Source organism: Olea europaea, chromosome 15 (genome assembly GCF_002742605.1).
Source record: "Olea europaea var. sylvestris chromosome 15, O_europaea_v1, whole genome shotgun sequence".
Lineage (NCBI taxonomy): Eukaryota > Viridiplantae > Streptophyta > Magnoliopsida > Lamiales > Oleaceae > Olea > Olea europaea.
The window spans coordinates 28010580-28024921 of record NC_036251.1 but is presented as its reverse complement, the minus strand read 5'-3'; the positions used below and the strand labels follow the sequence as shown (position 1 = coordinate 28024921).

Below are 14342 nucleotides of genomic sequence, written 5' to 3'. Positions count from 1 at the left end.
TGCATACCCACACACTAGAGCATTTAAACCAAGCATAGTAAACAAAGAATTCGTGACTAGGTTATCTAGAGAGAAAAAGTTAACCAATCCACCACAAGAGTATCTTTCAATAAACAACCAAAATTCAAGTTAGCTCAGATATCAAGGCTCTCTCACCACTCCATTGCGGAGGAGATATACTATGATGTCAAGATGTCCATTGGCTGCAGCCATATGCAATGCTGTAAAAATACAATCACAAGCATTTGAAAGTTAGCATAAGGTATTTTGTACATCATTAAACATAAAACATAAATTTATATATAACATGAATATTTCAGTCAACAGTTACAAATTTTAGCAATAGCATTTTAATAAGAATATTGTGCCACTCGAGGTATTCAGAGCTGATGGATGAAGAATCCACATAAGTGAGAAGCTGATAATTCATCTTCAGATAGACTGAAGTTATTATGATTTAGATATTTTTCAATTTACAGTCTAGCTAACATTTCAAAGAATAAAGAAAAGTGGGAAACTGTTGCATATCAGAATTATAACCTGTGCGTCCTTGCGAATCCTTAGAATCTAAAGACAACCCAGCAGATGCTATGCTTTTGACATCATCAATATCATCATATCTAGCAGCCTGTTAAATAATACAATAGACACTAGTTAACAAATGAGCTTCCTGCAACGAAATACTAATCAATTAATCTGCATGCATTAAAAGCAAAGAAAACCATGAGTTGGGTATGGATGGAAAAGTTGTAGGAACAATCAGGGTCCGTCGAGATGATTGAACCATTCATTATCCAGTTAGGAGTAAAAACCATTTGTTGCCCGGACACTTCAACTAAGGAGCGTGTCCGTGTCCAACACATGTCGGATAACGACACTCTCTCTACCATGACCATTTTTCTTTTTTATAAGAAATATCATATAATTCAATTCAAAGTTATTAGTAAATGACAAATATGCGCTCGTATTTAAAAAATATCAACAAGAAAAATTAATAACAAGTATACAACTAAATTTACACCATATAAATTAAGAACTTTAAGAAATTTAATCAATGTGTCATATTAGTGCTTTTTTTAGAAAATCGCGTGTTGTCATATATGACAAGTGTCGTGTCGGACACACGTGTCCATGTCGATGCATCATAGTAAAAACCAGTTGAGTTTATATGAATCAAGTAAGCAGACTACTCAAGACATCCATTTACATATAGATGGACATTGATCATGGCCTAGATGATTCCAGTTAAAATTTCCTTGAAGATAGCAAAAAATTTCAACAAAATGTGAATTTCCCAACCACGAGAAACTTCTGACAAGCATCGGGAATTCAAAGCCAATTTTCTCAGCAGAAATATATATTACGTAGAATTTTTGGCAATGTCACTCAGATCCTATATAGCAAATAAAATGATATAACAATGAGAATACTATTAAGTAATAATAAATTCCTCTAAAATTCCTATATTGATTTTCAAAAAATAAATTCAAAACTCTAATTTCCACCAGAATGAATTACTCAACTGTAATAGAGAAGGTGGTAATAAGGGAAGCGCACCCAAAATCAAAACGCCATCAACTCCATTGCGCAGTTAAAATATTCAACTGTGATCAATACCCAAGAAATTGTTTGTTTCAAAATTCAATTCACGAACGAAATACTGAATATTATTTCCCTCTACAACGAATTCCCAGGTGAAATACAACTATAACTAGTTAGAAAATTCAATTGCTTTAACAAATAAACTGTAATTTCTTCTCAACGCGTAAACATATAACCTAACAGCAAACAAACAAATATTCACTGTTCACATGAAAAGAACGCCGAAACAGTATTGGCATTAAGCTAGGGAGTTAGGGCACCTCGAGCAAAGCTTCAATGTTATCTAACATCATCTCCTGGGGGTTCTGTTCTACTGAGTGCTCCTCCTCTCCCATCCTTGTGCGTGTGAATGCACGCGACGGACGTCTGCGGCTGCCGGCTTGTTTTGCGTACTGCAAAGGCTAGAGTGGGAAAAGGGTCAAACCCGACTGCCTCGGCCTCAGTAAACTCGGTTTGGTTATGGACCAGGCTTGGCTTCTCGAATTGGCCCAAGTTTAATAAAGGCATAACTAATTTTGAATTTTTATTTAGGGAAAATTTTAAAAGTAAGAGGATAAGTATTGCCTAATTCAAAACTAAGACCAAAGGTTTGAACTTCTAAAAATCAGAAATTTGATAAAATTTATTTATTATTTAATTTATTAATTATATATTTTATTAATTAAATATATTAAAGTAACATATTTATACAATTTGGTCACAGATTCACAATTTAATAAATCAAATAATATTTTTCAGTCACAAATCAACATTTCGAAATGTTCAAATTATTTTATGGTCACAAAATCAAAAATTTTATAGGTTACAGTTTGTTCATCGATCACAGATCAAAAATTAATAAGTCATAATTTATATGTCGATCACATATTACAAATATTATAGGTCACAGTTTTATTAGACTGTTACAAATTAATATATTTTTAGGTCACATTTGTCACAAATCATCTTTTTTATCGATCACATATTTGTTTATTGGTCACAGATTAACCATTAATGATCAAAATCAATCAAATAATCTGTGACCACCGCTGACAATTACGACAACCATTTCCTCTAACAATATCGCCGCCGCCGTCGCCGTCAGAACCACCACCCAACAACAACACTGTCTGGGACAAAAACACCATAGCAAGCACATCACCACCCTTCGCTGTTGCAACGCAAACCACCACCACATTAACACAAACCAAACACAAAAACAGTGAAAAACAAACCACCAGATCACGTCACCCATGTCATCCTGACACCACAACCAGCCCTCCATCACGACCACATAACACAGCCACAATCCCCACCCAAGATCTGCAACGAACTTAGAACAGCGATCGAGACCACCACAAGACGACATGAACATAAAAAAAAATCACCTGCAAAAACTCCTCGATCAACAACGACCTTAGAGTAGCAATCGCACACTGCGGCCATTGATCGGCCAGATTTGTGGCCGGACCATCACCATAACCGACATATTCACCACCCACAACAGACACAACACCACCAACACCACATAAAAACACCACTTCGCCACCACCACCACCAACACATAAACAGGAAGAGAAAATGGGATGAAAGTGAGAGACGCTCGCAGCGGCGCTGCATCTTCCGGTGGATGGATGGCGCCGCTGCAGCGTCCGGTAATGGATCGAGGGTGGATGAGTCACCGGCGATTGTCAAGACGACGACGACGATGGGGGAATTAGTTTAGAGAGAGAGAGACAGGTGTGGGAATTAATTTTGATTAGGGTTTTGTGTGTATTGGTTTATATATATTTAAGAAAAAATATTTATTTTAAAAAAATATTAATAAAAAAATCTGATTTATGAAATGTGAAAGTTCCAATCTGATTTTAGTATTAAGGATTTTAATCATAGGGTTTCCTGTAATTTCCTCTTTTATTTATACTTGCTAATCTATTTGAAAAATACTTATTTTCAATCCTACAAACCTTATGCCTAATTATTATATTCCCACCACCCGAAAATTCGCCTTTGGTCTTCTTTGGCAAAGCTCAAAGTATTGGATTAATGAAATTATTGCATTGTAAATAAAAAGTAGGGAAAATTGTAGCCAAGGTATCAAACATTTCGTTTATTAACAGACATTGTCCAAATATTTCATTTGTGTCACCGTGTGTACCAAACCTTTAAAAAATTTGCAACTCAAGTCTAAATTGATAGTTTCCGTTAGTTTGATACCAAAAACCGTCAGTTGACCCTAGAATTTAAAATTTTAATAATTTGACCACATAAGATAGGAACATTTTGGATAAAACACATTTTTCCTATTAAATCAAATTTTAAAAAAAATAAAAAAAATAAAACCACAACCCATCCCCATCTCCTTCTTCCCCAAATCAAAACCACTCCACCCACCATCACATTCACCTCTGATAGCTACCACTACCTACCCAATATCGGCATGACCACCACCCATTTCTCTCAAAACCCTAAGCTCCACAAAACACACACATCACTTTCAATCTATGAATTCCCCATAATCTAAGAACAAAATCTTCCTCAAAATTCATACAATCCACCAATTCGACTTAAAAAATGGGAAGTCGCAGAGCAGTTGAATTGGGCAAGGCAATAGACTTTGGGGGAGAATTTGCATCAATCTGACCAATTGCTTCTTTTCCATACCCATTTACATGTCTCCTTCACGAAACTATGAATTTCATTGGAAACTTTCAGTTTTTTGACGGTTGATATAAGCAGCGCCTCCACGGCGATGGCGATGTCGGTGTCGGAGAAGGACTAGACACATAGTGCCTGCTAGCTTTCATAGTTTTCCTCCTTAAGGACCATCAAACTGCACATTTCTTGGCCTTTATAACCAATGGATTTATTACTCTCATTTGCATCGCGAAGCGTCGTGTCTCATCCAGCTCCTCCAGTTCTTATTAGCCTGAATCGAGGTTTTATAAGATCATTAAGCTTTTCTTGTTGATGAGTATTGTTGGGTGGGTAGTGGTGGTGATGCAGATGGGTAGTGTTGGCTGTCGACGATGAACGTGGTGATTGGGTGGAGTAGTTTTGATTTGGGGAAGGAGGAGATGGGGATGGGTTGTGGTTATATATATATATATATTTATTTATTTATTTATTTATTTATTTATTTAATAGGAAAAATGTGTTTTATCCAAAATGCTTCAGTCTTATGTGGTCAAATTATTAAATTTTAAATTTCTGGGGTCAACTGACTGTTTTTGGGGGGTCAAACTAATAGAAATTATCAATTTAGACTTGAGCTGCAAATTTTTTAAAGGTTTGATACTCACGCTAGCACAAATGAAAGGTTTGAACAAAATCTGCTAATAAATGAAAGATTTGATACCTTGACTACAATTTTTCCTAAAAAGTATACTAATCCATAAATTTTAAAATATCTAAGGCCATCTCCAACCCTGTACCAAATTTTGCACCAAATCTTACATCAAACCAAAATTCATCTCCAACCATTACACCAAAAATTACACCAAATGAACAGTATTTAACCATTTTCTTCCATTTTTTATTCTTTATAATCTACTTATTTGAAATATTATTTATTTAATTATTTCATAAATACATAAATTACTAAATAAATAATTACGTTAAATTACGGAAAAAATTAAATTCATTAATAAATATAAAAAACGTAGAACAATTAATAAAAATACAATTAATAAACATAGAACATAAATTGCTATTTAATACATTTCGTGTTAACTTTAATAAATAATCGTGTTTGATATATTTTAAATTGTTTTCGTCTTTTAATTAATTAATTATTATGTCTTACATTTAAAATTTATTTTAAACACAAATAATATTAATATTAATAAAAAATAATAATAATTTATTGTATTAAAAAGTATATAACACAAATTACATAAATACTCTCAACAAATTTATTTGGGAAATATTAAATAAGGGCAAAATGGACATTTTACACTTTGCATCATTTTGCAACAAAATGGTGCAAAGTTTGGTGTTGAGTTAGAGCAATTTTGCACCAAAAAATGGTGCAATGATGTTGTGGTTGGAGATGCCCTAGAGTTCCGATTATAATGGAAATTACAACTCGGTAGATCAATTTTATCATCACAGATGTGGCCTAAATTTCTTCCCATTCTTTTAGGAGGCAACTTCAATTCAAATGAAACACAACTTTCAATCTTGCCATCATAAATTACTTACTTTAATTAGTAATTAAATGAAATATTCTACCTACCTTTCAATTACTTGCAGTATATCTTACTTTTAATTAACTTTAAATTTGATGGTCAATTAATTTAAAGCATGGTAGTCCCGTTATTACTTTTCGCTACATCTGAAATTAAATGATAGTTCAATGTCTTGCTGACTAAAAAAAATCTTGTTTAGACTACCTAATCATTACTGAAGAACAAATCTTTGTTTTAGCATTATGCTAAGCCAAACATGGTGTTAAGCCTTGACTATTGCAATAATGAATAATCGGAGCAAAATATATACTTGTTAGTGAAATGATATGTGTGAAATTTTTTTCTTTTAATGAATCAAGATGGATTCAGAACAGAAAATGCCCTTAGAAGGACAAAATAAAAGGGTTTATCAATTGGGTCTGACGAGTCTATTTGGCTAGGAACTTGGTTTTCTTGTCACTAACAAAGAGTATTATTTATTTAAAGTGAAGTTTCTAAGCTTACCTGAACTTGCTCTAGTCCATTTTCTGTATTTCTGCAAAAGAAACCTTCCAATTTTCAGAAATAAGTAATTTACTTAGCCAAATGGATCAAGAAACATTTTCATTTGATTCAAGAAACCATCATACTTCCAGTTGAAACTTGAGAGTTCATGCATTTGCAATGAAATTATTCACCAAATCGTCAAATAGTTTAAAGACTTTTTCAATGAGATATCGATCACAAACTCATTACTTTACGACAAATGAGACTCCCATCATTAGGCATTAAAGCCAACCTTGCTGGACTTTCTGCACCTTCTTCGACTGTCAATATGTTGTTTCTGGAGTTTGAAGTCACTCTTTCGAAAACAATTTGACAGAATCACCTGAATGTAAGAATTGATCAACAGGATCTAAACAGTAATTCGAGCCCACCGATTTCACGGTATTTCCTTAAAACGAATTTGCTGCCTTCAATGATGCTAAAGGTGTCCAGCAATCGTTTCTCAAGATAGAACGAATTTTCGTCTCCTACGGAAGCAGCACTGCAATCTGCAGGAGTTCCAACGAACTCAACGAAGTGTGTTTTACTTCGAGACAATATCAGAACGAGAGAGAGGGAAATGAGATTCAAAACACAGAAAGTTTGTAATGAAAATGGTGTAAATTTTATGGTAGAGAAGCAGACTATTTATAGACTTGTTTGTGGCCATTCGAACAGTCATTATCTTTCATACAAGTTTCAAAAATCCGAACAGACATGTTGTTCTTAAAAGTCATGCCTGTTAAATAAATTTTGTCCAAAAAGTTAATATAGTGCAAAGGTCCACCCATACCCGCACCGACTCGGACACGTGCTCGTGCCGTGTCGATCGGACGAACGGCGGCGCGCGCGTGTGGGTTTATGACCGAACCCAATAGGATATAGGTCTTCTCCCTTCCAAAAACTATTGGTACCCCTTGGGGCCAAACTCAATTCCAAACTTTCACCTTATAAACCACACCAAAGTTTCCTAACTTTCCTATGTGGGATAAGTGTTTGGAAAATCAAATTCTTTCATAATACTTAGTTTATGTGGGTTACTTTAACACTTAATATTTCATTCAATTTTAAATGGTTTTCGATAAATAAATATATCACGTTAATCATCTCGCGGAGTAGAACGTGAATATGCTAGGTCCCGTATTAATTAAAAGGTGGGTCCCACTGAAATTCGGACTCAAAGTTGACCCATTTCATAACTATTTTTATTTCCAACACAATATGCCAGTATTGAAATTAATATCCGTTTTAACAAAACCAGGGCACACGCTATTTATCTGAAAATTAGGGAGCTTCTTTGCCAGAATTCGCGTGTATGCATTCATGGCTGCTTTTGACAGTGCGTACGCTCCTATGAAACAAGGCCAGCCTTTGGCTTCCAGAGAGTCTTCCTTTAAGTCTTTCAAAAACTCATTCAGCACCTGATCGATACTCTCTTCTGTGAGATTTTCATCATCATTCAGCACATTTTTAGCCCACTCATTGGATATATTCTGAAATTCACGTATGAAAATTTGATGTCAATATTGAACTCTACGAGTATTGGTATGCATATGCTGGACATGACATGTACTCTATGGTAAGATTTTAGTTTTCATCAGATAATGTATAGTCTCTTACCAAACAAGTCCAAAGCACAAGAATATACTGCTCATAAAATTTTCAAACTTGGTAGTTTTCTAGAGAAGACAACTTCAGCAAATAGACTTGACAAATATTGTACCTTTACTTTCCCATTGAAGAGGAAACATTTACAATCCTTGGTGAATTAGATAGCCGGAGTAGGGGAAGCAAAGCTTCAACAGTTCTCTTTGCACCATAGTAGTTTGTCTGCTCACATTCCACTGCTAAATCATATGTTTGAATCAAAATCTCATTCCAGTTAATTTGTGCACTTCCTTCCTGCACCCACGAAATAAATGAACAAATAGACAGAGCAATCAATCAACACGGTGCAATTCTAACTTCGAAATCATACAAAAATGTTACATAGAGTGGCTACTTTGTCCGTTGATGGAAGAGGATTAATTAAGGTGGGGTACACTTTTCTCAGGAATTTGAAGTTCCAAAGTGAACTTGCGAGGGAAAAAAAATAAAAAAATAAAATACGAATGGCATATGTGACCACATGAACTCAAGGATATCGACACACTTTCCAGTCCATTCTGAGCTATAGCGAAGAGATAAAGGGAGATTTTGGAAAGGAGCAATCTCTGCATTAGTTGTCCTTTTAGGACTAAGAATAAACTATGAACACACACACTTACTTCGTGAAATTAATAAAGTTATGCTATTTCGTAGTATCATTTGATAATTATGCTTCTCAAACGCTTTGCCTTATAGTAATGTTAGTTAATTGCTATAACTCGAGGAAAATATGCCTTATACAAGTGCAAGTACCCACAAGGTGCAAAAGGAATTCCTGCTAAGAGCACTAAAAGAGTACACAGCACATTATACTTACTGCTGCTGCAGCAGCAGAACCTCCCTTAGCAATTAGAGCATCGTTATCGACAATAGATCCACCAATTCCGGCATTATTCATCTGCAAGAAAAAGCCCCCTCAATTTATCGATTTTCTGTATTTTTAAAATTTAATTTCGATTATTTGTCTCATAACAATAGAAAATTCAAAACAACACATGAACTAAGCTGCCACTCTACAATCACCCATCAATTTAATGCTAGGAAACAAAAACCGATCCCAAAGAATATAATTATAGCAAGTCATTTGTCGAAGATCAAGAATCATGATGAAGAGTCCACTCTAACATTTTAACTATTTGGTGCATGTATTATATTTTGTTGCAATGCAAATTACCAAATAGAGTTTTGACTTATTGAAACAAAGATACATAATAAAAAAAAAAAAAAGCAAAATCACAAATTATTGGCATTTAAAAAAATGCCGAAATTAGAAGAGGAAATGAAACGAAGTATGTGATTGCAAATCTCGTAATACAAATTTCATCCCTACACAAGTTCTAACAGATTAAATAAACGTCTATTTCTCAAAATACAACGCTTTTTCAAAAATTAATAAAGCATAATATTAATTTTCTAAGAAGAATCAATTTTGATCGTATTCTTCTAGATTGGATGATTTTGAATAAGAAAATATCAAACACTAAAAATCGAAAATAATTCAAACATTATTTTAATATAATTTAGAGAAGGAATAAATTACATTTCGTGGGAAGATAATGGAATTAGGAGCATCATATATGTAGATTTCAACGTGCCCTTTCCTAATGGTAGTATCTTTGAACATAAATTAACTCAAAACTTTGGATCGCACAATTAGAGATTGGGACATGATCAATGGTCCAGATCGCACCACATCTAAAACTCTTTATTAGGCGCCTATGAGTTGCACCAAATGGTCGCACCTATTTGACAATTGTTTCAATTCACATTTCTTTAATCTTTATATACTCATAAATTTCAACAAAACTATAAGATGAGGTTTAAAAAATAGTATCAGAAGCCTTGAACACCGACTCTAGGCTCCTGCATAAAGATCAACATCATCAGACTAATTATTCATAAAAATAAAAAATAAAAAATAAATTGAAGCTTATATACACACAAAATTGGGTAGAAAAATTAAATTTCAAGAAAAGTATGTGATCATACCAAGATATTGAGCCTTCCAAACTAGGATTTAACAAATTCAGCAAGGGAATTCACACTTGCTGGATCCGTAACATTGAGCTAATGAAAGATTATTGTTAGGCAATTTGTTGTCAAACGACCTTCTCGAGCTATGATGTTACTCAGTTTAATTTTTCAGTCGGGGAATCCAACACCACATTCAAGACAATACGACCCAAAGGTTAATTGGGCCACTCAAAGCAACCTAAATAATTTAGTGTTGCTCGTGGCCCAATCCATTTCCTTGAATGACCATTAATTGATAGAACAACTTGTGAGCTTGTTTAACTATCTCTTGGGCCTCTAACTTGACCCATTGGTTAACCTACCTATACTTACCTTATTTGGGCCATTTGATTACAAGATAAATTGGCCTCTTGCTCTCTAAGGGAGAGACGCCTCACTCCCTCTCTCTCTCAGCCGATTTTCACGTGCTTTTCTTCTTCTACTCTTTCTGCCTCTTTGTGACTACTACCTTAGTGGTGATATTGTGTGAGATTTCTTGCACCTTTGTGGTTTCCTAAGTGATATATCTCATTGGCAAATTGGAAGTAGAAGCTTGACATTGTCTCAGGTCGTTGTTGTCGGCTTGTGATTGTTGGAAGTGGGTAAAAAATTGAGCCTAGATTATCTTTGGTGTTCAATACATCTTCTACATTTGGTATTAGAGCGAGGTTGTTGGTGGAACTCTGGCTTGAAACAGACCGAAAAATGGTCTGAAAATTACCAGAAAATCAAAAACGGGATCTGTTTACTTGATTTTTGGTGAAACGGCTTACCTTTTGGACAAACTAAGACCACCAGCGTGTTCAACTGGTCGAGGCGCACCAGAATGCGCGTGGTTGGACCGACGATGCGTGGGGCTCCGGCATCGGTGCATGGCGATGTGTGGGACCTCTTTCGACGACGGTGTCTTCAAACAGTTTTCTCCGAACGACGAGACGGACCTTATGGCGATGTTAGTTTTCAGTTTTGGTTGCTGCAGTAAAATTTTGGATGATTTTGCGCCTGTGTGTTCGGGATTCAATTTTGCTCAATTGGTTGTTGGTGACTTTGGGGCAAATAGCGAAGGTCCAAAAGTAACAAATTCGCATTCATCATAATTTACGGACTTAGACAGGTCCGCTGTGGTATATTGACTTATCTCAGCTTAAATTTCAGCATTAAAAGATCAACGTGTGGGGTGATCGTTAGGATTGGGGGTTGTCAATGCTTGGCAATCACTGCTTGTGCAAGAAATTAGGATTACTTGCTCTCAATTTTCGTGATTGAATACTTATATTTGTATAAATTAGTGTATTGTGCTTTGTGCTAAAATTGCCGTGAAATTTCGTTTGATTGGGTATACCTATTTTGTTGCATTGTAAATTTCACTGTGTTGTTACTTTCGTTAGAATACCTAGACCTTAGTCGTTCGAATGTTCTCTTGATCTAAGCCTGCGAGTCATATGAAACCCTGGGAATTTAGGACGGTGTATATTGCGATCATAAGATTACTTTGTGTGACCTATTTGTGCATTTGATTGCTTCGTTTTCCCAAAAATGTCTTCGCATTTCGAAGTTGGTATTTTTAATGAAAAAGGTGATTTTTCAATCTAACAACAAAAAATGAAGGGTATTTTGGTTCAACAAAAGGTTTCAAAAATCATTAAAGGCAATTTTTTAGCTAATTTTTCAGAAGAATAAAAAGAAGAAGCCAATGAGTTTGCTTATACCTCAATCATTTTATACTTGTCTGACGCTATTTTTAGAAAAGTAAGAAAATTGAAAATCACAAAAGATCTTTGGAAAAAGTTGGAAGATCTGTATTTGCTTAAATCCACTTCCAATAAACTTTATCTTTTTGAGTGTTTCTTCAATTTTAAAATGGACCCTTCAAAGGATCTTGATGACAATCTGGATGTTTTCAATAAACTTGTCCAAGATATTGTTAACTGTGAAGAAACCGTATCTGAAACATATAAGGCTATTATCCTGCTCAATTTCATGCTTGAGTCATATAAGGAAGTTAAAAATGCCATTAAGTATGGTAGGGATATGTTGACACCTGAAATTGTCATAGATTCTCTTAGGAGTAAAGAGATGAAAATTAAGACTGAAAATGAAGATAAGAGGAGTGGTGAGTTACACATAATAAGGAATAGGATGAAGTTTAAGCAAATGAATTCGGGTAGAGCTCAAAATAGCAGTGATTAGAGTATTGCCTCGAGTGATGAAAGTGGTAAGATGAAGGGCGAGAGGCTGGACAAGTCTAGTGATAGGCGGTGTTGTAGTTGTGGTAAGTCTGGACACTTTATTAGAGATTGTCCCAAGAAAGATAAGCAGAACAGTTATGTGAGAGGTGAGACGAATATGGTTGAGAGGCCGAGCTATGACCCTAACGAGGTTTATTGAGAGAGTAAACCTAGTCCTGCATATGCATCTATGTGTGACCCTTTCTGTATGTGTGTGATTGCCTAATTTGTTACATGACTATATGTTGCACTTCAATTTGTTTGATATGTGTGTTTACATGAATCTGAGGTAATGTGATTTCTTGGTGTGATCGTTTGCATGCATAGTGAGTTAGGATGTATTAGCAATGTGTTAAATATTTTTCGGTAAGGTAGAATATAGATGCATAGGGGTACATGATGTTTTGTATCGGGAAATGTGGAGTGTGACATTTGGATCACGAGTGGAGATGTAATCAAATGTGTAGAATTCTTTATCTGTGAAAGAGATCCTGAACACGTGGAATGTGAGAGAGAAACTTCTATCACTTCTATAAGGTGGAGACCCATTATTTACATGGGTTGGGAGAAGTGATGTGGTGATAGAGCATTATCCCGAGAACTTATGATCTATTGTGACTTGCCAGTTAGACATAAGTTGAACTATCTGTTTAGTGAGCATGGTGGGCAATGATAGGAGATATGTGTTCTCGAGGTGAGAATAACACGAAATGGGATATGATAAGTGTGGTAAGATCTTTCGTGGGGTCATTTATGCATTCATTGCATATGTGTTTGACCTTATGCTGATTAACTTGGTTTTAATTTGTTGTTCTGTGTGAACGTGATTTTCTTAAAAGATCTGTGTAGTATCCTATATAATATATTTATCGCATGATTACTTGTTCAATGTGATACTTGTTCCTATTTGGGTGTTTTTGGACCTTAGCTCCGGTGAGTACATTGAACAGGTATGATGTGTGTTTTAGTTTGAAACACGAGGTAAGATCTGTGATACTACTTTTATTGGATTACCTTGATTGTGCAAGTTTAAACTTTGTGTTTTGGTTGCTTGTAGATTATTGGGCATCAAGGAGGAGATTGTTGGGTTTTTCGATACCCAATAATCCCGGGCGATGATATTAAATCGATGTTGAATAAATTAATTATTGACATCCAAGATTGAGAACCCGACCCTAAAATTATTTGGACCATTGGAAGCAACCAATTAATTAGTGTTACTCATGACCCAACTTCCATACTCATTGGAAGGCTTATATTGTTGGCCCACTTATCGGTATTTTGTATTGGGCTTGGCCCCACAACTTTGACCTAACCTAAACTATATAAGCTAGCCTCCTTGGTCTTTTACAACTTACATGTGTTTGCCTTTGTCTTGGAATAAAAAACTCTCTGCCCTTTGCTTTGCTCTTGCTTGGCACGTTTTTTTCTTCCTTTTCTCCAGCCTTTGTGGCTAAAAACACCATCCCTTTTGTGTCCTTAGTGGATACAAAGTAAAGCAACCGGAGTGTGGAAGGAAATTGGAGGATTGGGTCGTGATTTGCTTGGGTGTTGTGAAGATTGAAATTAGTATACTGAGCTCGGAAAATCCACCAATTGGAGGTCGATTCTTCAACAATTATATTATCAGAAAAACCAGACTCCTTGAGTTTCTCAACAGCTTCAAGACCCCTTTTCTCATCTCTAGCAGTCAATACCACTGTAATCCATTCGAAGCCAATTACATGCATATTTCAAAGCCAATCCCTTTGGTTGATCTAGTAACAATAGCATACCTGATACTAAATAAAAAAAACAATAGCAAATTATCAGAAAAGACTAGAAAAAAAATGTTATTATAACGTCCATGCTGCCCGAAAATGGTGATAGATACTTGATTGTGTCAGTATTCTTGGTGGGTTCTTGGGCCATGGACGGTTGAGAAGTCGATCTAATCCTGCTCAAAAATTAATATGTAATGTATTGGCTTTCTTTCCAAGCTTTTATGTGCGGTTTTAGGTGTATACTAGACTAATCTACGTAGGATCAATAATTGACATTTTGCGTTTGTTTCATAGGACACCGTGTATTTGTCTGGTTATATGAAGAGAGAAAAGCCACTTGTTGACCATGGTTTTGTGGGGGGGGGGGGGGGGGCAAACAAAAAAAAAAAATTTTG

The 14342-nt window shown here is 35.3% G+C and overlaps 1 protein-coding gene across 1 annotated transcript; it reads right to left on the bottom strand.

Moving 5' to 3' along the window:
- Positions 1 to 49: 49 nt before the first annotated feature.
- On the bottom strand, positions 50 to 2078 carry LOC111410773 (integrin-linked protein kinase 1-like). Its single transcript, XM_023041296.1, has 3 exons — positions 1863 to 2078; positions 541 to 628; positions 50 to 221 (listed from the first exon to the last, which is right to left on the bottom strand). Exons 1-3 carry the CDS (start codon positions 1935 to 1937, stop codon positions 142 to 144), a joined length of 243 nt encoding a protein of 80 aa, XP_022897064.1. The 5' UTR covers positions 1938 to 2078; the 3' UTR covers positions 50 to 141.
- Between the last annotated feature and the right edge of the window lie 12264 nt (positions 2079 to 14342).